The following is a 21705-nucleotide window of genomic DNA, read 5'->3' on the forward strand; positions in this document are numbered from 1 at the left end:
TTTAAGTATCTTATGTAATCTTTTGATTTCATTCTCATATTTTTTATATGCTTGGTGCATTCTTATTCGATATGCTCGCATAGCCATAACTGGCAAAATATTAGTAAACATAAGATTAAAAGTAATTTATATTAGGCTTATTATATATATATATATATATATATATATATATATATATATGTTAAAATGAGATTTAACTTATAATCAATATTTTTGAGATATCCAATCATGATGTAGCTTCAATTTTTTTTATCTAAGCACCAATAGTTGAAATATTAAAGGTGAGGCAAGAATGAACAATCATTGCCCAGTTGTAATTTGTCAATCAATCCAAATTATTGATAAAGGTTAATGACATAAGAGGTAAAATATAATTTATTTGATAAAATAAAATATAAACATAAATATATAAAATATACAATGGACAAAAGTTGATGATGTGACACTATTATTACTTGAAGCTAGTTTACACATCATATCTTTTATATTTTGTCTATTCAGTAGTTAATCTCTAAAGTATTTTTTAAACATATAATCCAAAGTTATTGCTTCAACATCCATCACTTATTCATAGTTTGGAACCCTCAAAATTAAAATAATATTAGTCGGGCTAAACTCAAATGGGACGCCACCAAACTTGAAAGTGCATCCCTTAGTCCAATGTTTCAAAATACTATAAATGACATATCGATATTTATGAATGTTAGAAATATGTGTTGTATGTCCAACAAGCACATATACATGATACTATCTAAGAGAAATGAGAATCATGTGACCTTAATTCCTAGCACTTGGTTATATATATATATATATATATATATATATATATATATATATATATATATATGTAAAATGATCAATGTAACTACGATTATTAACTATATAATGTGGAGAGGGTGATATCATGGCTGATGAAGTATGGGGTGGTGAAGGAGGGGGTGACATAGGCATCATCTACTTCACATCTATAAAAATAATTAATTAGCTATATATAACTTAATAATGATTATTATAAATAATTAAGAAATGCAATATATTAAGAAATATATATAATAATGCTATTCTATTTATATACAAAAGTAAACATTATAAATATGAGACATTATATCCAATATTTAGGGAAAAAAAAGAGAAATTCAAAATATACATATTACTACTTGAAACATGTGACTTCATAATCCTTACATTCTAATCAAGCAAAATGCTAAAGGAATTAAACTTGAAGCTTTCTCGAGAACAAATTAAAACCAAAACTTATCCATTTGTCCTAGAGATAACATGACATAATACAAGAAAAATGATCTTTGAAAAGCACTATCCATTTATCCATAATACATAATACAAGGATTGTTCTTGAAATTGTTCCATCTCATTAGGATGAAGTATATGTGACATATCACGAAGTTGATCCAATAGACTTGAGAAGTTCCTTTTCTTCGATGAAGTCAAAGGCAGCGTTAGCAATTCTGATATGTTTCGTTCAGGTAATTCATAAATCTAATCCATAAAATGTCTAATATGCTTTCAATCAGATAAAGTTAGGAAGCTAACGTATTGATATTGATATCTAAATGTCTATTGTGATGGATATCTAAATTTCTATTGAGATGATAAAACCTTACTCTTATAACAAAACATAGTGCAAAGAATATGTTTGGATATGTGATCTAATCCTATTAGGAATTGCACACGCATGAATAAATTAATTAAATTATATTTGATAAATATATTTATTTGGTATACATATTAAAACCTACACTATATACAGTGATAGTTGTCGAGGGTTACGAGAGACAAGAGATAGCCCTCGTAGAGCAAGGAAAGGTGGAAGGTTTTAGTTTACCTTTGAGGGCTCGGTAATGGTTGAAGGTGTTGATTGTGGATAGAACTCGTTGAGGAAGGGAACACTTGCCTTCCACGACACGTTGCTAGTGCTTGCAAAAATCATTATCGATAAAATTATTATTGAGTATAAATCATCGGAGAGTATAGGAGTTCATTGCCAGCTATACCATGGTTACACTCGTTCAATGTAACTCACGAGTGTAATCCTCTTTATCATTTAAATCGATAAATTCGATTAAATCAATCTATCTGAATCAAGATCCGGATCGAATCAATTTGTAGATCCATCTAACCGATTCAAACCATTATTAGGATTTTAGTTAAAAAGGATGTTGTCTATTAAAAACTAAATCGGAGGGTATCATATGGTAAAATATTTATTACTAAAATAATTTTCTAATAAATTATATATATATATATATATATATCGACAGTAATTTGCATATAAGACGATAAAATTATTTACTGGGTATGAGACTGGAGCGAGGTATCCTCGTCCGTGTTCGTGTTGGCTCAGCGTTATATTCGCCATCCGTGTCATCGTTGAACCGCTCGCTACACGTCCCACGGACACTCTCCCCACGAGTTCTCGTCCGTCAGATCTGCGTCATGCCCGCGTCGATCATCCTCCCATCATCGTCGACCGCCAGGGCCCCACGCGCATATCCCACCGTCATGTGATACCCCGATGACGACAACCTGACCCCTTCACGTTCAACACGTGGCTGTCGATGGATAATCTCCACGTCGTGGACCCCAGCGCCGTTCACTAACAAGCCCGGGTTGGCTACCGAGCTGTAGTCGCCGAATGAAACGCCAGTACTTCAGCGCCACGTGTAAAACTTGTTTATATAATTTAAGAAAATTACGGCCGTTGGATCTGGAACGATCGGCTCACAGAGCTCACGGACGTCACCCTCCTATTGCTTGTCCGTCTTGCGAAAGGGCAGTGGTATATATAATCGCCTCCTCTCTCTCTATCGTTCCATTTTTTGATATATATCACGTCAAGAATCGTTAACGCCATCGCGTTCCCCACTGTTATTTCCGTTCCGTTGTCTTATTCCGTTACAGTCGTCTTCTTGTTTTGCCTCTCTCGCTCTCCAACTCCTTCGCCTCGGTCTAAGTCTAACATGGTGCGAAGAATCGAATCGCTCTTCCATCTCCTTCTGATAGATTGCTTGATCAGTGTTGTTGCGTTTGGAATCGAATGCAGAGCAGGAAAGAACGGAACTATGAGTCCGGCAGCGGCAACAAGCGCAAGCGGGGCCGGTGGGCGAACAGGACGAGCAGCATCAAGAAGAAGAGGAGAGGAATGGGGCACAGCTCGACGGTGCGCTCGGACCGCTGCGTCACCTGCACCACCTTCAACATTCTTGCGCCCATCTATAAGCGGATCAGTGAGGAGGTGAGATGGGATGCCTCGGCTTGGGAATTTCTTTCGGGCGTGCGATCTCTGTCCCTTGGGGTTTTCTGAGTGATTGTGGGTGACAGGATCAGAGTTGCAGGGAAAGTCAATACAGAGCGTATTGGTTGAGCCGGAACAAAAGTATAATCGACAGGCTATTGGGCGATCGTTCCTCTATCATTTGCCTTCAGGTGAGATCAATGCCGTTCAATTTAAGAACAGAATCAATTGTTCGACGAGGGATTTTGTGAATCTGACCGGGTTGGCGTGAATTGGTTTAGGAGGTTTGGTTGGGGAACGACGAGCTCGTCAATATGTATGAGAAGCAGCTGGGGGACGCCGGCTATGTCAGCTTCAAGCTCGCCCGGACGAACAATCGCGGCGATGGTATGTATTGCTTCGGTGAAATTTGGTTCAATTTTTTGTGGAAAAGGACGTTTCTTGCTTGCCGAAAGATGAGTTGATTGAAGGCAGTGATACGGGTAGTTTCTTGCTTTCTGCGGCTTTGGGTCTCCTTTTTTCATAAGAAAGGAGACCTAATTGCTTTATTCCTTATTATTCCTACCTGTAATATAGTGGGTTGATGATACACTTGAAAATGATAGAGTTTACTTATTATGGTGATTGGAATTTTCTAACTTTATCATCCTAAAGTTCTACATTTGCCTTTTTAAGTTTCTTGACAATTATTGTGGTATATTCTTCCTACAATCATAAAATGACAGTAATGTAGCCTTTTATATTAATTAATTCACTTTTATCTTCTTCAAAAACATAACAGTTTAATTTGGTAGGTTTACTGACCAGCAGAGCTGATTCTCTCTCTCTCTGTTAAATATTCTCTGCTTTAAAAAAGATGAAAAATGTCTTTGTTTCTCGATATATCTTGATTTATATTCATTAAGGCTAGGATGTCCAACAGCTTGGAAACAATGAAACTTCACTGATCTTATGGTAATCACGGTCCAAACCAAGATTTGCCGTACCGGATCGTACCGTCCGATACGGGCGGTATGTACTGGTCCGACAGGCCAGCGGTACGCGGACCGTCCTGTACCGGTCCGACAGGCCAGCAGTGCTACAGTGCTCGGTACACCTGGGTGTACCGAGCGGTATACCGTACCGTACCGGTACCGAGCCCAGGTCGAAACACCGGTACAGTACAATACGATAGACCTTGGTCCAAACTAATATTAGTTGTAGAATATTTTAGTTTGACCTCTCTTTGATGTGGGCAAATAAGAACATGATATCAATAAAATCAGACAAAATCAAAAGTAACACACATGATTTATGTTGTTTAGAATCTTTCGCCTCCGTATAAAGAAAGTGAATAAAGTTCAAGAATAACAAAAAATACAAGAAAAGAGAACCCCGTTAGGATAAGTCCTAGCCCAAGACAATTTTTCAAGCCCTTTTAAGAATTTTTTTATTTAACGTCTCTAAATATATATAGAATATCCTCAGAGTACTTAATAGGTCTTTACAAATTAATCAATCATTGGTTTTCAGAAGATATCTTTTTCTTAATGCAGAAGTTTTCTCCAAATTTGAATCTCTTCAACTTATCCTTCGAGTAAACTTGTCCTCCGAGCAACATATAATTAAACTTTTCTTGAATTAAGGACTTCAGAAAATACTTGTGAATCCCAACATTTTCCTAATTCATTATATTTATCAACTTAGACTGCTCATTAACGAGAAAAAAACATATATTTGGTCACTTGCTCTCATGCTTTTGACAATTGAAATCTTATTTAGATAGCCTCCTGACCAAGTGCATCAGAGGATAAAAAAAAGAAAGCACCATAGAATGTGCAATATATGAACAATATGTTGCAGAGTCTTGCCTCCTGCCTTCATTGGCTGATTAGACGAGATTTATCTTTTTTGTATGTGCAGGTCTCCTCACTGCTGTTCACAGGGACTACTTCAGGATTCTAAACCATCGGGAGTTGCTCTTCAATGACTTTGGAGATCGTGTTGCTCAGCTCTTAGATGTGGAATCGGTTGTTCCTTTCTGGCATGGGCAAAACAGCAGCATTCGGCAACAATTGCTCATTGTGAATACCCATCTGTTATTCCCTCATGATTCTACCTTGTGTATAGTTCGTTTGCAACAGGTAGATTTTCTCTTTCTTGGCATTTGTTCTCTCCCTTTTTTGTCTCTATGACAACCTTCTTATAGAGTTATCACTGCCAGGTATACAAGATCCTTCAGTATATAGAAACATACCAGAAAGAGCATAATCTTGAACCAATGCCTGTCATACTATGTGGGTGAGTACCACACACGCATACATCTACTACTGTCGAATAACATGAATTTTGCTTATCTTCTGTTCTACTTTCCAGAGATTGGAATGGAAGCAAACGTGGGCATGTTTACAAGTTTCTTCGGTCCCAAGGGTTTATATCATCATATGATACCGTTCATCAGTACACCGATAGTGAGGCTGATGCCCACAAGGTGGTGGTCTTTTTTCTATTACTCTTGCAACGCTCTCGTTGCAAGACATTGTTAACTTCTTACTCATTGGCTGACATTCTCTCTGTGTTTGCTGCTTTTTGCTTGCAGTGGATTAGCCACCGCAATCATCGTGGGAACATCTGCGGAGTTGATTTCATATGGCTTCTTAATCCAAATAAGCAAAGGAAACCACTGAGAACTAGCTGGAACGAAGCAGTATTTGGCATTATTAAGGTGAATACTTCTTGTTATACATCCTTTCACTCACTGAGAAATTGTTCCTGCAGCATATAATATATAATCTTCTTAGGAGGTAAAGAAACTGCAGATGAGGAACTGATATTTCAGCTTAACCTATGGCCGTAGGAAGAGCTTTTTCATCATTCAGTGACACGAATTGTTCCTCTGTCTTGAACATACTATGATAAAGTTATATTACATTTTTTTCCCTGGAGGGAAATATGTTAATATATAAATACTGAAATCATAGGCCGCTAGTTGTTCCGCAATTCTTTTACAGGACTTGAAATCATTTTAATGCTCGACACATGTATAACTCAAATTTCACCTTAATCGTTTTCAAATTTTGTCTGCTTGAAGCTGACATGAAATGTTTCTTGTTAAAGTATCTTTTGCGAGCAGCTTCTCTTACAGAGACCAGTGCATTTGCGTTCCTTCAAATTGACAGTCCCGGCGATTACATTACCTACTCAGGTTTCTGTCAGGCACTCTATCAGGTATCGAGTGCTTCTCATTGAATTTGATATATTCGAAACCATGAAGAATTTAACACCTCAAACTGATACAGCTTGGTTTGTCTGGTCATCCTGATGGCCTTAGTTCTGAAGACACAAAAGTTCTATGGGTTCAAGCTGATACTGATGGAAATGGTGTTGTGGACTACGTAGAATTTCTGGTATGCTCCCAAGCCATTGACGTCTATTTCATGGTTGCAAACTGCTCTTCTGATTAGTACTCTACTGAGTCCCCTCGACCGCGTCATCAAACTAGTTCGATCAACACTTTACCATTTTTTAACCTTTGCTGACCTCAAGGAAATGAAATTTCTACCACTTGCTATTGGCTTTCTAAGACGTTGGACCTGCCTTTCCACTGAAACTTACTTGATGAACTGCTCCTGCAGCAGCGAATATGGAATCCAAAATGTTCGGAGCAACCTGAGGAGAAAACAGCATCTGGAACCAAGATAACAGGTGGAGAGACACAACAGCAGCAGCAGGCCTTTGGTTTCGACGTGAAGGACGCAGTCCTCTTCCCTCCGGAAGTCGAGAGAGGGATGTGGCCGGAAAACTATTCTCTCTCCGACCATGCCCCGCTGACCGTCGTGTTTTCCCCTGTAAAGATGCCTTGTGGCGGGCCAGTTTGCTAATCCCTGATCGGGAGTGCGACTACATCCGGAAGCAGTGCCTCCTCAATATAAATCAAAGCTTGCAGAACTGGAAGAAGGAAAATCTCTGATCATATACAGCTCAAACAAACACAAGGTAAAGATGTGAACATGAGATGGCAAATGTACAACGAGCCTTGCCACTCTCCTGAGAATTTTGTTTTGTTTCTTTTCTGTCACCTGTAATGAATAAGTTATCATTCTCTATGTGATGACATGGCCTCCGCAATTATATTATGCGATAGTTTTGCCTCTTTTTCTGTCAATTGTCCGACAAATTTCCTATATGTATCATTTTAAATCCACTTGTATATTTACAATTGTAAGTGTTGTCATATTTATCATTTTAAATACAATTTAGTGTATATAATATATATATATATATATATATATATATATATATATATCATTATAAAATGTATTTTAAGGTCTAAGTTGGTCACACCTGAGTGCAGAAAGCGTTAAAAACATCCCACGCTTTGCCCCCGCCCAGCGACAATGGGTAGTAGGGCCCACTCACCCATGGCTTGGAGCTAGTGGGGCCCTCCTCACTCCCTTCGGTGTACGTCAACTCGGACAAAAGCATAGCACCTGCATCATCCCTTCTCTTTGTTATCCTCGACTTAAGATTTGTAGCATTCTACAACGAATTGTGTAATTGAATTCGACACAAGTGACTGCACTTTCGGAGCCGATTGATCTCAAGGAACGCACAGTTCTTGGCAATGCTGGTTGGAGCGTGATAAATCAATCCTCTGCAATCATCAGTGGATGAGCCCCAGCAAACATGAGTTCGGATTCAGAGATGAAAGGGTGACACATCAAAAGAGGATTTAGCAGCGAAACTGATGAACAATAAAAAAAAAAAGATTCTGAGATAATGGCTACAACAATGTATCAAAATCTAATAAGTAAGAAGAGGAAATCTTACGTCTACGAATTCTACGCCCACCGATCTCGATTGATGATGTACGTGACAGATCATCTTTGAAATTAGAGAACTCGAATGAGCCGACCAGCCATTCAATGCATCAATATATCATAATTTTTACATGATTCAGCACTTATTTGTCTTTTAATACTTGACTTGTCCTCCGAAAACCGGCATGCAATGTGCAAAGCAAGCAATCATACTATATTATAATATAGGATCCGAATTCAGGACCGTCCTCGTAGGTTCTCTTCCTCCTCAGCTCAGCAACACGATTGACGCTCGCTATCACCCTCCCGGAAGATGTGAGAAGCTTAAATCCACGAAAAATCCTCGGCCAAAAATAGGTGCAGCGGGAGGCCAGCATTCATGATCTCAGCTGCCCAAGGAAACCTCTTATCGGAAGAAACAATTCATTCGCTTCCAATGACTCCCCTTGTGATCATCGTAAAATAAGCAGAAGGCTAACCTCTTTCGAGTATATGGTGGTGCCGAGAATCAGAATCAAAAAACGAGAGGAGACAAAATCTAAACACCAATGAAAGAATCAAAATAATTTAAAATAAAAACTTTATTAGAAAAAATGATTACAAACCCTCAACCAATACTCTATCTTCCATCTGTTGCTCCTCCCTCAATTACTCATCCCTTAATCTGACTTAGTATCTTATAAGGGGAGACATATTAGAATTCATGGTAGTCTTATCTAGAGTAGATATTTTAAATCAATAGAACTCTTATCTAAAGGGCTTCAAATTATTTAGATCATTAATATTATCTTAACACACCCCTATAATGTTAGGGGTTTCTTTTTTCAAAATAAAAAATTCTCCTATGATAAAGGTTAATCTCTTTTACTATAGTATATTAATTTGTTATGCTTCAAGCATCTCCGATAAACCGAGCTAATTCGAAGTGATAATCGTAGGCTTATCAGAAAATAATTTTCACTTGAAACTATTAATTGAGTGTTCACTCAATTTATCTTTCTAAAAGATATGAATTCTTCAATCTCTCTGAATCAATTTTTTGTTTTGCTTCTTTTTTTTTAAATTCATGAGTTCTTCAATTTGAGCAAATTAATATTTTTTTTCAGAATTTTTTATCATACCTTTCTTGCAGTAGCTTCTTCTGAAAAACTTCAATTTGACATTGAAGTTGCAGAGCATATATTATCCATATTTAAGTCTAACTCAATACTAGCATTAAATTTTAACTAAATATTAATTCTAAAAAAAATTAAAATGCTAATTAAAAACTATATTACACAACTCATCGTCATCATCTAGTGCTATAATATCATCATCTTCATAGTAAAACTAACATCAATTTCTGAACTAAACTTGAAAAGGTCAAAAAAATTATTTTAATATAGTCATATCATGATCTGTCTCTACAAGCAATGAACCATTTAAGTTTATCATCATACTCTACTTTGATAGTCAAATCCCATTTGTTTGGTGCATTATTAATAAATTGACATGTAAAAAATAAATTTTCAGATTTATCATCTCCCCCTACAAAATTAGCTAGCAAAATCTTTCGATGTGATCATATTTTTTGTCTGATCATTCGGGTCATAGTTCCTCTGATTATTTGATGTATCTCTTTCTTGCACCACAACTACAACATCATTCTTTTATTTTTTTTAACTTCACTATTTTTTTTATTTTTTTGAAAATATTTAATTTATTTTACATTTATATATGTTGTGTAAGTATCTCAAGATCTATTCAGTCTAATCTCATGTGATCATAAAGAATCAAATAATTCACTAACATTTAACTTAGATAGAACCTATTGATTCTACATGATCTATTAGAGAGACTTCTTGAAATATTTTTAATATTTTATCAGAAATTAATTTCTCATCCGATTTACTATCTTCATAACTCATGAAAAATATACTTCACTTCTATTCATAAATAATTTTTTAAAATTTCTTAAAAGAGTTTTGAGATCAATACCTTAGAGATGTGATGATACTCTTATTCTAAGATCTCCTAAGCCTCCTTAGAATTTGTTGGAGTAGAAATTTGAAATATATATATATATATATATATATATATATATATATATATATATATATATATATATATATATATATATATATATATATATATATATATATATATATATATATAATCTCATCAACTAATTATCGAAGGGAATAATGGACATGCAAATTATTTTTTTTAATCTTCTTTGGTGGCTCTGGCTATATCATAGTCTTGTTCGATAATTTTTCATAAATCTTGTATCGAAACCAAGTTTTTATTTTCGCACTCCATGTCACATAATTATCTCCTCTAAAAATTAGGATCGACAATAACAAATAAAACATATTGTGGCTATGGTGCCACTTATCGAGAACTAGGATCGAAAATGAGAAAATAAAATAATATAAATAAAAATAATTGAAAATTAGAAAAATATTATTTCTTCCTCAATCTGATTTACCTACCTCATAAGGGAAGATCACACTCCTAAATAATTGATAGTCTAGACTCATGACTCATATGCATATTAATCTTATTAGAGTAAGTATCATAAATCAATAAAATTTTTATCTATGATAAGTTCACCCACCAACTGCCAAAGAAGTGAGAGAGTGCTTTGGGTATCTCTGGATTCATTGAATGCCTCCCAACAAAGCCGACTCAGCACATGCTCGTGATTGCCCCACGCACAATTATTGCATGAGCGGAAGTTAGCACTGCAATGTCACATAGTAGCATGAGAGAGAAGGACACATGAGACCTGTTTTCTTCTTTGTAACCCTACCTACGTGAATCCAATGACAGTAGCATACATACAGTTATATTGTAATAGAGCAACCTTACTATATTTTCTTAGAGAGCTCGATGAAGATAATGACACAAACAAAAGCAGATCCCGTACGATCTGCAGACTGCAATGGAGCAGCACCCTATCTCTTCCGCTGTCTTATTTATTGGCATCATTACCCAGGTAGCAAAACCCACATGATTCTGCAGTGAACGCCACCACGGCTCATGATGGTTACCGAGCAGTACCCACCCTCGACACCGGCTTGCATATAAATCTTGTTATCATTCGAGTAGGCTGGCTGTTCGCAACATGACAGGTGCGCAGGCAATGGGAAACGGAGGCATTGGGGGTGCGAGAGAGGAGCGGAGGAGGAGGAGGAGGAGGAGGACGGCTGGGAGATGCTCCACCATGAACATTAGCTTCTCGGCGAGGCTGCCCGGCGACGTGCGCGGCGACCTGAGGGAGAGCATTTGCGCGGTGAAGTACTCGGTCGACCCTTTTGCCGACTTCAGGAAGTCGATACTCGAGATGATAAGAGACGGCGGCGTCAGGGACTGGGAGGAGATGGAAGAGCTGGTCTACTGCTACGTGGTGCTCAATCCGTCGGACCTCCACTGCTTCATTGCGGAGGCGTTCCTCAGCGTGTGTTCTCTTGCTAGATAAGAGAAGTGTGTCGTCTTCGATTCCCAATGGGGAAGATCAGATGATGTGGATCAATAATGATGCTTACATGTCTGCTTCTGCTATCTATCTGGATGCCATCATAGATTGCTGATGTCCATATTCCAATGACCGAGGGCAGTAGATTTCCCGGGGAGCAGTAGGAGACTGGGAAATAGTGGCCAATTTGTTCTGCATTCAAGAATGTGATATTACACCACACACACTTCGATAGATGCATCAACAACATGATTGGGACACTCCGTCTTCATCAACTCGCCTGGAACCTTATTGGCCACCAAAATTCCTTTGCTCTCTCTATCCTCTTTCTTTCCACCCATATATATATATAACCATATTTTAAAGTATTACTACTGTGGTGTGTGCATCGATCGTGTCTCCTCCGTTGCACTGAAAGATATTAAGTTATATGAAATAGAAGAGAAATAAAGATTGAAAAGTTAGGCCAGGTTATTAGATCTAATACAAACAGTCTAAACTTTAGAGCTGACCACGCATGATCCATGTCCGGTACAGATCATTTGGACGGACAACAGAGCATGCATTTGGACTAATAACAAAATGCGAGAAAAATATCCAATTTTTTAATTTCTTTGCAAGGAAAATGAAAATTAAATATCACAAGATAAGAAATCCTAAAATTTGGCTTCCATTGCTCAGGTCATTCGTAAAAGCCACGTCTACACCTCTTCCTTGTTCTCTCATTTTTACCGATAGATGGAACTCAAGACGATCACTTAGGCTCAGCAAAGAGGACGACGAAAGATCACATACCATACTAAGAGGGTAGAATCTAAGAATAAAATATATCGTTGGCTCCCATATTTAGTAGCATTAAAGTGTATTTAACCAATATCTTCATGTTCTTATTCATCGGAACTCTCTGATGATTCATGCTCCTGACCAACCACAGCAGCAGGTTCCTGCATAAGGGAAGGAAAGATGTCCAGTAAGCATTTGAAAGAATGTTAATGAAGGATTATTTAACAATTAAGGGAGAAAACAGCTTAAAGGGGAAAAAAAAAAAACGGAGAGCATAAGTTATCGGTTCGTGTTCATACTGCCATTTTGTCCCAGTCCTTCAACTTCGAACTTGTAAGCATGTAACTGTCACGTAATGGAGCCCACCCGGTCACATTGCTTTTTTCTTCCTTCCTAGAATTAGAGGCCTGCATAAACCACGAAGTTAATGTTCTAAACAGGACAAAATAACTTATCAGGAAAGAGAAATGGAGAGTCTAGGAAGTTACAAGTAACCAATGGTTATAAGCATGACTCTTCAACCCAAGAGAGATCAAAACCCAAAGAAGGATCAAAAGAAGCATGTTTATTTGCTCTCAGAATCATCAAACTCTTTTCAGTAAAGCAAACCTATAATAGAGGTACCAATTTCCCAAAAGCACCAGAGCTAGTTGGATTAACAGTCTTCTAAGTGAAGCTTATATATGAAGCACCGGCTTATGGTCACATTAGCAGTCCTTATAGTCAAGTTTACAAATGAAGAACTGAGTAATAGTTGGGTCAGCAGTCATTAAGGTGAAGCTTACAAATGAAGCACTAACGATATCAGACCTTACACTTGTAACCAAACAAGACATTGCAGTTCTTCAATTTCCATAAAGTCTATGTTTATCTAAATCAGAAAAAAAATTGCTACCAATTTCAGTAAAAATAGGACCATGTGAACCTATGCATGTCACTTTCAAAAAAGGAAACTAAGAAAAACTATGAATTTTCGTAAAACTTCCAATTTCATGATCAACTGTGTCAGTAAACATTATATAGATAACTTAAACAAGCAATACAAATAGCTACCAAATTATGCAGTGTTAAAAAATGCCTACTTCAAATAGCATCTTCTTGAAAAAGACAATGCGTGCAGGGAGATTGGGTTCAACCAAAACTAAGAAAAATTAAACCTAAATGTACTTAAGAAAGCCATTACGTTTTATGGATATCTACATAACCGAGTTATAATGAATAAACATGTATTAGTAAAATGGCATTCTAAGAATGGAAACTCATGTCTCTGAACCCCTCATTAAGATTATACATCCTGGATAAAAATCAGAAATTGGCAGATTTTTCATTAAATCGGACTTACACAATTCAACTGACCCAAATACGTTTCTTTTTTAATGATCACCAAATCCATCCTGGCAAAAGAGATGTTATTTACCTTTTTACATGTTAACTAGCACAAATATCACAGGCTGACCAGGTCTTCAACTTAAAAGAATGCATGGTTTCTGAGGCATGAAACACTAAAAAAATAAATATTTTTTTTGAATTCAAGAGGAAAGGATATAAAGTCCTTGGCAAATCTGAGGCTATTACATTGATGCAAGATAAGCAAAAAACAGGATCTATTCTAACCGAAGTTTCATGATGGCGGCAAAGATTAACCATATAACTAACAAAATAGAAAAAAGAAAATTAGGCATTACTACAGTGACCACATGCACAAACAAAAAGTTAGAACAGCTGCATTTTAGTTAACTAACCAAGGGAAAAGAAAATGAACAAGCATTAGCATGTGCATGGCATGCATAAACTATATCATACAAGAATTGCATGACCAACAGTTATCACATACCTGTGTATTTGTCTTCTGCAGCTCTGAAAAGAAGGCTTGTTTCCTTCGTTTTGCCAACACTGTTGCAATCACAAGATACCGTGGTCATTATAGTCCAGAAGCCACAATATGAAAAATACCATAACAGTATCAATGCCTCAAAAACTTAAGTGGCTTGCTGATTATCACTGAAAAAAAAGCAATTCACAAATAACTGTTATGGAAATTACTTAGTCTACTGAATACATAAACCAGTATGAAGTCCAGAAATTTCTCAAAGCAATGACAATGTCATAAGTATTTGTGACTCAAAATGGTCATTTTGCATCTAACAAATTAAATAAATCATGTACTGCTGTTTTAAGTTCAATACCATCAAAATTTCCTTGCATGTACATTTACCAAGCATAATGTCAAGCTGATGCTTCCTAGAAAAATCAGCTAATACCATTATGTAAACATACTGGACCAAAGAATTTACCTATTATACACTTGAGATAAAATTGAACAGTTTTTTGACTGGTCCTGATCAGTCAAGAGGAAAAGCAAGTAACTACAATTATCAAATTAGTTAAACAGAAAGTTACGAAGAAGGCTATAAAAGACAAAGGATACAAAAATTGAACAAGTGATAGATACGATCAGTATTTCATAAATTATAGAACATATAACAAAACATCAGACTAAAACAATAAACAAGAGACTTGTCGATATAGTCGAGTAACAAAGACTACAATATTAATTTAAGACAGGGTTTAATGAACCAAATTATGAAGAGACAAAAAGAATTGCAGGTTAAACCGGTCAGAAGAATTATGAAAAGAAACTATCAGACCAGTCGCCTCAGCTAAATGATCATTAACCTCAGTCTCCACATTATAGGTATAATCCTGTTTCCATACTTGATGGCAATGCCACTAAACCACCCTTTCAAGAATACTTGACCACAGTTGCTATGTAACTCATTGACATCTATAACCAGACCCCTATAAAACAAAGATAATATCTACATACTTTCAACTGCACTGCATCAGTCTTAGGCAATGATTACATGCAACAAAACGATGATTAAAAAAAAAAAAGTTAAATACTTCATTTTAAATTACATTGTTACATTCCTTCTTTAGTAGTCTAGAGAAATGGGGCTTGTTCATCTATCATATTGCATTGAAAGTGTAAATACCATCACCCAATTATTACCCTGTTATGCAGGGTCCCATTTCTAGAAAGTGCAAGGGTGAAGAAGTTAGGTGCTGGCTGTCATGCCAGTGGCAATTGATCACACCAGTTATTCACATGTAAACAAGAAAAATCGGCATGAGAGATGTGGCATGGTTAGATCTTACATGGAGATAGTATACTCTAATTATCAATAATTTCCTAAATGTCACTCTAGCATCTCCTTGTTTGCAGATATATTACCAGCTTCAACAAATTGATGCATTGTAAGACCAAACCAATTAAAGAAGAAAGAAAAATGACGGATCAAAAGCATTGTCTTAGATGTTTAAGACCTACAAATTTCATGAATCTTCTAAACATGATGAGCCAAGCATCACTAGTGTTAGCTGCTATAAGCCTAACAGTCCAATTGCGATTCATAACCCAAAGGTCAGCATGATAAAAGTGTCTCCACCTTTTGATTCTATTACAAAATATAATGACGTACTTTTGCATTTTCTAGAGGGGAAAAAGATAAAAACTTTAATTGTCAAGCATAGGATCAAAAAGCTTCAAGCAGCTAAGCACATCATATTTTACAAGAAAACAAAATAGCAACTAGTCATAGTTTCTATTACATATATTTCATCTTAAAAGGTGGATCCTAGAGACCCCAATCTTCTTCCAAATTTTGTTTGTTTTTTTTTTTTGCAGCAAATCTTCTTCCAAAATTTGCCAAAATTTTGGCAATATCCTTGTAGATTAATATCACACCTTTTCTTGCAAGAATATCTGGTTTTTTGGTTAAATCATTGTCCGATATAAATTAATGCTTTATGAATATTACTGTCACTGTGTTAAACAAGAAAGATGAGAGATGTTTATTCAATTTATTTATACTTTCTTTTGTTATGTTTTACAAAACAGATAAATGCCCAGTTAACAAGGCAGATATATAATATTTGAACTGAATAGTTTTAATTGTGAGCAGAACATTCAACTCCATCTTTCAAGATTTCTGTTTGTCTTTAGCATCAATTATTGTGACCTTACATCACTGAATAAAGAAAGTCAGGATATTTTACATGCAGTTATCATTCAAAAAGATAGTACTCCTTTTAGAATTGGTAATTTGGAACTCATCGAAGAAAATAGTAATAGAAATTATATGTCAACTAAAGAAATAGGGAAACTAAATAAAAAGTTGGTTGCAAAACCAGTTGCTTCCTTGTAACAAGGCAGTCTGTAGCTATTGCTAGAAGTTATCTTTTACAGCAAAGTGGCCATATTGATGCAGCCCCATGCAATTAAAGTTTCTCCAATATCAACAGGTGTTGTGCTTGAAGGTACTTAATGGTGTACATGTAACATAACAACCATCAGAAAGAAACAATGAAACAGGCACTTACATGGAGCCTGTATAATTAAAAAATAAATGTCACTCATTAACAGCCATTTAATTGGACTGTAGCATGTCCTGCTCATGATTGCTAAGACATCAATTTAATTAATTGATATCAACCATCATGGTGCTAAAAATGTGAGGATTTTTAGATTGTATCACTTAAAAAGTTTTTTACCCACTCCCACGCCCCACCCCCACAAAAAAAAACAAAAAACACAAAAGCAGGACAAACATATTTCAACCTACTTCTGCATCCTGATATAGAAGAAGCAGAGACCAGAAAGCATACAGTTCTGTATGTGTCATTAGAAACTACCTTATAAGCCACACCAATCTTCTAACTTCAGTGAACTACTTCATGTTATTATTTGGCAATTTAATATACAACAGCAACTGCAAAATATTTATTGCATTATAAACTTCTATTTTTAACAAAATCCATTAAAAATTTAAACAAGAATTAAAGTTACTATATCACTTATTTTTATTCAAGTAGCATGCTATTGTATATATTTTGGTGTAAAATTTAGCATTTGCTACAAAGAAAGCAAAAATGAATGAGAAATGAAGATATCTTATAAATCAACTTGTTCTTGACTAAGAAATAAATTATCTTCTCTAAGTATTCTTTACTATGGATGTATAATTATTCTAATAAGGCACAATACATTCAACTAATGCAACTGAAAACAAAACAAAGGAAGCTTAAGCTCTAAGCTAACAGCTTGGAAGCTGGGTAAATATCAAACTCAGCAACCTTGTCTGAACACAACCAAATATGATACCTACAAAGTGGATAAAAGAAAAGAAACAAATAACAATTTTAGATTCCACACCCTTTGTATCTTTAGATTTTGAAGGATTCAAGCCAACTTGAGCGTTTTGTGCCTTACTGACCTGCACCAAGGATTTAAATGTTAACAGAAAAAAGTAATAGTTCAGCTCAAGAAACATAACCTGCAACACAAAACAAAAAGGCAAGTTCATTCGCTTACCGCATTGAATAGCTTCACAACTGAAACGGATCCACAATCAAGCATGCAAGATGAGGAATTTAGTTAAGAATAAAAGAGTAACTAAAAGAACAACACAAGGCACCATCCGGGCATAATAGATACACTACCTCCTTTTGTTGCAACGCCAATAAGAAACTTCTCCTTTGCATCCAAGAAATTAGCAGGCTTTATATGCCCATTCTCTGCTGCCTATATTACATACATCAAATGAAAACTTCAACCAACATGAAAACTTCAACTAATACAAATACCTAAATTACCAATTCCTAGTTAAGGTAGAGCGAAGAGGACAAGCAACAGAGTGAAAAGAAGATAGCTAACTAATAGTACCCACCAGCTGCTTCTCCTTCTTCGTCTCCCCCTTCTTCTTATGCTCTGCATCGTCTTCTGCAAGCTTCTCCGCTACGAGTTTCTTGTGTGCAGATAGTATTGGCCCCTAAGAACACGATTACCAAAAAATTAAGAAAAGGCAAATCACCTTTTGTAGAACCCATTCAAATTCCTCGAAAACAAGGCTCACAAGGGGATCGTCCGGGAGATGTTTCTTCATAATCTTCATAAAGGCAACCCTGAAAGCCCTGCAACCGCCCACGAACCTGGTAATCCCATGCTGAGCTCCCCGCCCGTCCTCCTCATCATCACCTTCTGAGCCTCCGCTCCCATCATCTCTAACAACGAAATCCTCCTCGTCGCCGCTGGACGGCTCCTCTTCGCGCTCTACGTCACCATCGTCTTCCTCGTCGGAGTGGTACTCCCTGGCCCTCTTCCGGAAGAGCTTCTTCATCTTCTGACTAGGTTGCCGGGGCTTGGCCGCGGCCATGGGCGACGCCTTCTGCTTGACCCTCTTGTTCGGGTTCTTGCTCTTCTTGTGCTTCGGCTTCCGCTTCTTGGTGGCCGGAGCGGCGGCGGCCTCGAGGGTTTGGAGCTCTGCCGCCATGCCCGACGAGGTCTGCCGACCCAAAGAATGCGGCGAAAGATGCTATGGTAGGATTGATCGGGTCGAAGAGGCACAGATCCGTGAGTGTAAGCATGTCCGGTCGTCTTAGGCTCCATCGATTCATAGACTAACGGGCCCAAATTACATCTATTTACCGAGCCCAAATACTGTTGATCGCAGTTATATGCGGCAACGAGTTGAGATTTGATCAAATATGGTTCGGGTAATCTTGAACCCGACCCGATTCATGGATCCGCCGAGACTTCGTTCAACCATCCATCACCATCCAATGGCTCGCTTCATGAATCAACGGCCACGATCTTAACCTATCGAAACCCTAGTTCTCCCTTTCATGTATAAAGAAACTACGGTTTCTCGTCTCCTTGACCATTCGTCTCCACGTATTCTCGAGTGAGGCGGCCAGCGGGAGGAGCGCGATCTCTTCAAATCGGCAACGGAGATGAAGACGATCCTCTCCTCGCAGACGATGGACATCCCCGAGGGAGTCACGGTGAAGGTGAATGCCAAGATCGTCGAGGTGGAGGGCCCGCGCGGGAAGCTCACCCGTGACTTCAAGCACCTCAACCTCGACTTCGAGCTCATCGAGGGCGGGAAGAAGCTGAAGGTGGACGCTTGGTTCGGCTCGCGGAAAACCACCGCCGCCATCCGCACCTCCATCAGCCACGTCCAGAACCTGATCAGCGGCGTCACCAAGGGGTACCGCTACAAGATGCGTTTAGTCTACGCCCACTTTCCCATCAATGCCTCCATCACCAACAGCAACACCTGCATCGAGATCAGGAACTTCCTCGGCGAGAAAAAGGTCCAATCTTGTTTGGTCTTACCTTGTCTGTTTCGTTCATGTTTGGTTGCCTGTGTTATCGCTAGTCTCATGTTAAGTCGTTACTACATTTTTTTATGAATTAACTGCCAATGCTGGGTGATTTCATGGAGATTTTCTTTGATAAATTTTGAAGGTTTTCGGCCTTTTTTGGTCATAAAAGCTGTCGGTCATTAACGTATCTTTTGGCTTTTTTTTTGGATGGATTGTGGCAAAGAAGGGTTATATTGTTCTTTATTCTTAAACTAGTTGTGCTAAGCGAAAAATTTTAAAGTTCTCGATGTAATCACTAACCTTTTGTAAATTCCTATGGATGTCACTTTTGTGTATGCTTAATAGTTTTGGATTCGTCAACATGTACAAAAGCATGAAGCATTGTAAATGTTTTGATCGCATTCGTATGTCTATTGGTTAGCCTTCTTGAATCATGTAATAGTTATATATTGGCTTTATATCTGGAATTTGTGTAGGATTTCATTACTGAAATGGTAAGTAATATGCTTGTAGAGTTGAATTTTTGTTAAGGTGGCATTTGGTTTGTAGGATGAGGACTACTGTATTTCCAGTATTTGACTGGGAAATAAGATTCCAAATCTCATTTTGAGATAATTCAGATCTCCCAAATGGGAGATCTGGAATACTGTTTAGCATTTGGAATTTGAAATCCTATTCAATAGGAATTAAGAGAAGATTTCTAAGGCTATACATAAAATAACAGATTATTATAAAGAATGTACAGTAAACATAAGAAAAATCAGGGATAAAGTATTAAAAAATAATATATAAATAATATGTACTAAAATCCATATCAATTATACTGATATACCAAATATGTAAAAGCAATTTGGTGATTCTAATTTAGGTTCTGGTGGATGTTCGATATTATTCAGATTTCCATTCCAATAATGAATTAGATACCATATAAAAGTAGCAATTACTGCAATATAGGGCTTGTCATATTATTCAGATTTCTATTCTAATAATGAATCAGATACCATTTAAAAGTGTCGGTTACTGCATTATAGGGCATGCCTTTTCTGATGCCATTCAACAAAATTCTTTGAATTGAAGGTGCTGATATTAATTATTGTCCAATCACAAAGTCCAATATACATTGTTGATCTCTTAAATATTATGGGCACTTCACCACATTAAGCAGGTAAAGAATGTAGATATTATAGAGTATACTGTGTGTTTTTAAAATGTTGTGCCAATTCTCTACTGGAACTATGAATTTTTTATTGTTTCAGGTGCGGAAAGTTGATATGCTTGAAGGTGTGCAAATTTTTCGGTCTGAGAAGGTCAAGGATGAGCTTGTCCTTGATGGGAATGACGTGGAACTTGTCTCTCGCTCTGCTGCCTTGATCAACCAGGTCAGCTGTTTCGTTACTTTAAGTCAACAAACAAGGTATATATATATATATATATATATATATATATATATATCTTGTTCGATCTTCTTGTAGTTAAGCAAGCAACAGCTCTTTTTTTCTGAGACATTTCATTTTTATGTTTAACAGAAATGCCACGTAAAGAACAAGGATATAAGAAAGTTCTTGGATGGTATTTATGTCAGTGAGAAGGGAACAGTTAATGAGGAAGCTTAGTCATCTATTAAGATGGTGTGAGGGGTAGCTGAGCTTCTGGATGGAATCAAGTTTTAGTTTTTTTTTTAATCTCATTTAATATGATTTGCCTTTGGCATCATATAATCATCGGATTAGTCTTCAAGTTCAAGATAATTAGCTGTGGAGACTTGTTCTTCCTTGGGACCATAACGAGATTGATGCTTCTTTCCGAATTGGCTTTCTTAGAATTATTGAGAGAACCAAGTTCTTATTTTGTTCAAAATTAGTTAGTGTTATAATATCTGCATTTTAATTAATCTAGTTCTGGTAATTTTGTTACAATATCTGCATTTGCCTCTCTTTTGAGTTGTGCAACAAAGAAATCAAGCTTATCATTCTTGAATGTTCTTTTCTGGTATTATTTCATATTCACCACTAGTTTTGTCAATATGAAGAGATGTTAGTCTGCCGGTGGCATTTGTGATGGACAATGAATGGCACCCAATCCATTGATTGTTCCAGATGACATCATTTTTTACCTCTCTGTCTCTTGTCATGATCGCCTGTTTCTCTTATTTTCTCTGTTGTGATCGTCTATTCTATTCACTTCAACTCTCGCTCCATCTTCGTTGCATTTACTGCTCACCTTGTTTTCCATCGTTGATTGCC

The 21705-nt window shown here is 36.8% G+C and overlaps 3 protein-coding genes across 7 annotated transcripts; 2 read left to right on the forward strand and 1 right to left on the reverse strand.

The window, feature by feature from the left end:
* The first annotated feature begins 2856 nt into the window (after positions 1-2856).
* On the forward strand, positions 2857-7383 carry LOC135584500 (uncharacterized calcium-binding protein At1g02270-like). Of its 5 annotated transcripts, XM_065184066.1 has the most exons (11): positions 2857-2981; positions 3062-3253; positions 3340-3444; positions 3535-3640; positions 5156-5376; positions 5457-5533; positions 5609-5723; positions 5832-5957; positions 6350-6460; positions 6532-6639; positions 6868-7383. In XM_065184066.1, exons 1-11 carry the CDS (start codon positions 2979-2981, stop codon positions 7111-7113), a joined length of 1410 nt encoding a protein of 469 aa, XP_065040138.1. In that variant the 5' UTR covers positions 2857-2978; the 3' UTR covers positions 7114-7383. The 5 variants fall into 5 exon arrangements, with proteins under 5 accessions (XP_065040138.1, XP_065040141.1, XP_065040140.1 ...); XM_065184069.1 differs by having other exon boundaries at positions 2899-3253; positions 3346-3444; positions 6871-7383; XM_065184068.1 differs by having other exon boundaries at positions 2900-3253; positions 3346-3444.
* Positions 7384-12106: 4723 nt separating this feature from the next.
* LOC135674324 (uncharacterized) lies at positions 12107-18709 on the reverse strand. Its single transcript, XM_065184071.1, has 8 exons — positions 18211-18709; positions 18025-18126; positions 17798-17879; positions 17670-17689; positions 17511-17571; positions 14130-14188; positions 12595-12702; positions 12107-12456 (listed from the first exon to the last, which is right to left on the reverse strand). The coding sequence occupies exons 1-8, from the start codon at positions 18625-18627 to the stop codon at positions 12400-12402; spliced, it is 906 nt and encodes a 301-aa protein (XP_065040143.1). The 5' UTR covers positions 18628-18709; the 3' UTR covers positions 12107-12399.
* A 301-nt stretch (positions 18710-19010) lies between these two features.
* LOC103985677 (large ribosomal subunit protein uL6) lies at positions 19011-21357 on the forward strand. The gene is made up of 3 exons (XM_009403455.3): positions 19011-19450; positions 20719-20841; positions 20989-21357. Exons 1-3 carry the CDS (start codon positions 19088-19090, stop codon positions 21073-21075), a joined length of 573 nt encoding a protein of 190 aa, XP_009401730.1. The 5' UTR covers positions 19011-19087; the 3' UTR covers positions 21076-21357.
* Positions 21358-21705: the final 348 nt, after the last annotated feature.

The sequence above is a fragment of the Musa acuminata genome, chromosome BXJ1-5, assembly GCF_036884655.1.
Source record: "Musa acuminata AAA Group cultivar baxijiao chromosome BXJ1-5, Cavendish_Baxijiao_AAA, whole genome shotgun sequence".
In the NCBI taxonomy this organism is placed as follows: domain Eukaryota; kingdom Viridiplantae; phylum Streptophyta; class Magnoliopsida; order Zingiberales; family Musaceae; genus Musa; species Musa acuminata.

Coding starts and splice junctions, on each gene's coding strand:
- LOC135584500 (XM_065184065.1), top strand. CDS start 3,056: ATGCAGAGCAGGAAAGAACGGAACTATGAGTCCGGCAGCGGCAACAAG. Junction 5,534..5,608: donor ATGCCTGTCATACTATGTGG/GTGAGTACCACA, acceptor TCTACTTTCCAG/AGATTGGAATGGAAGCAAAC. Junction 5,724..5,831: donor GTGAGGCTGATGCCCACAAG/GTGGTGGTCTTT, acceptor TTTTGCTTGCAG/TGGATTAGCCACCGCAATCA.
- LOC135674324 (XM_065184071.1), bottom strand. CDS start 18,627: ATGGCGGCAGAGCTCCAAACCCTCGAGGCCGCCGCCGCTCCGGCCACC. Junction 18,127..18,210: donor ATCTCCCGGACGATCCCCTT/GTGAGCCTTGTT, acceptor TCGTGTTCTTAG/GGGCCAATACTATCTGCACA. Junction 17,880..18,024: donor CGAAGAAGGAGAAGCAGCTG/GTGGGTACTATT, acceptor TATGTAATATAG/GCAGCAGAGAATGGGCATAT.
- LOC103985677 (XM_009403455.3), top strand. CDS start 19,088: ATGAAGACGATCCTCTCCTCGCAGACGATGGACATCCCCGAGGGAGTC. Junction 19,451..20,718: donor ACTTCCTCGGCGAGAAAAAG/GTCCAATCTTGT, acceptor TTATTGTTTCAG/GTGCGGAAAGTTGATATGCT. Junction 20,842..20,988: donor CTGCTGCCTTGATCAACCAG/GTCAGCTGTTTC, acceptor TATGTTTAACAG/AAATGCCACGTAAAGAACAA.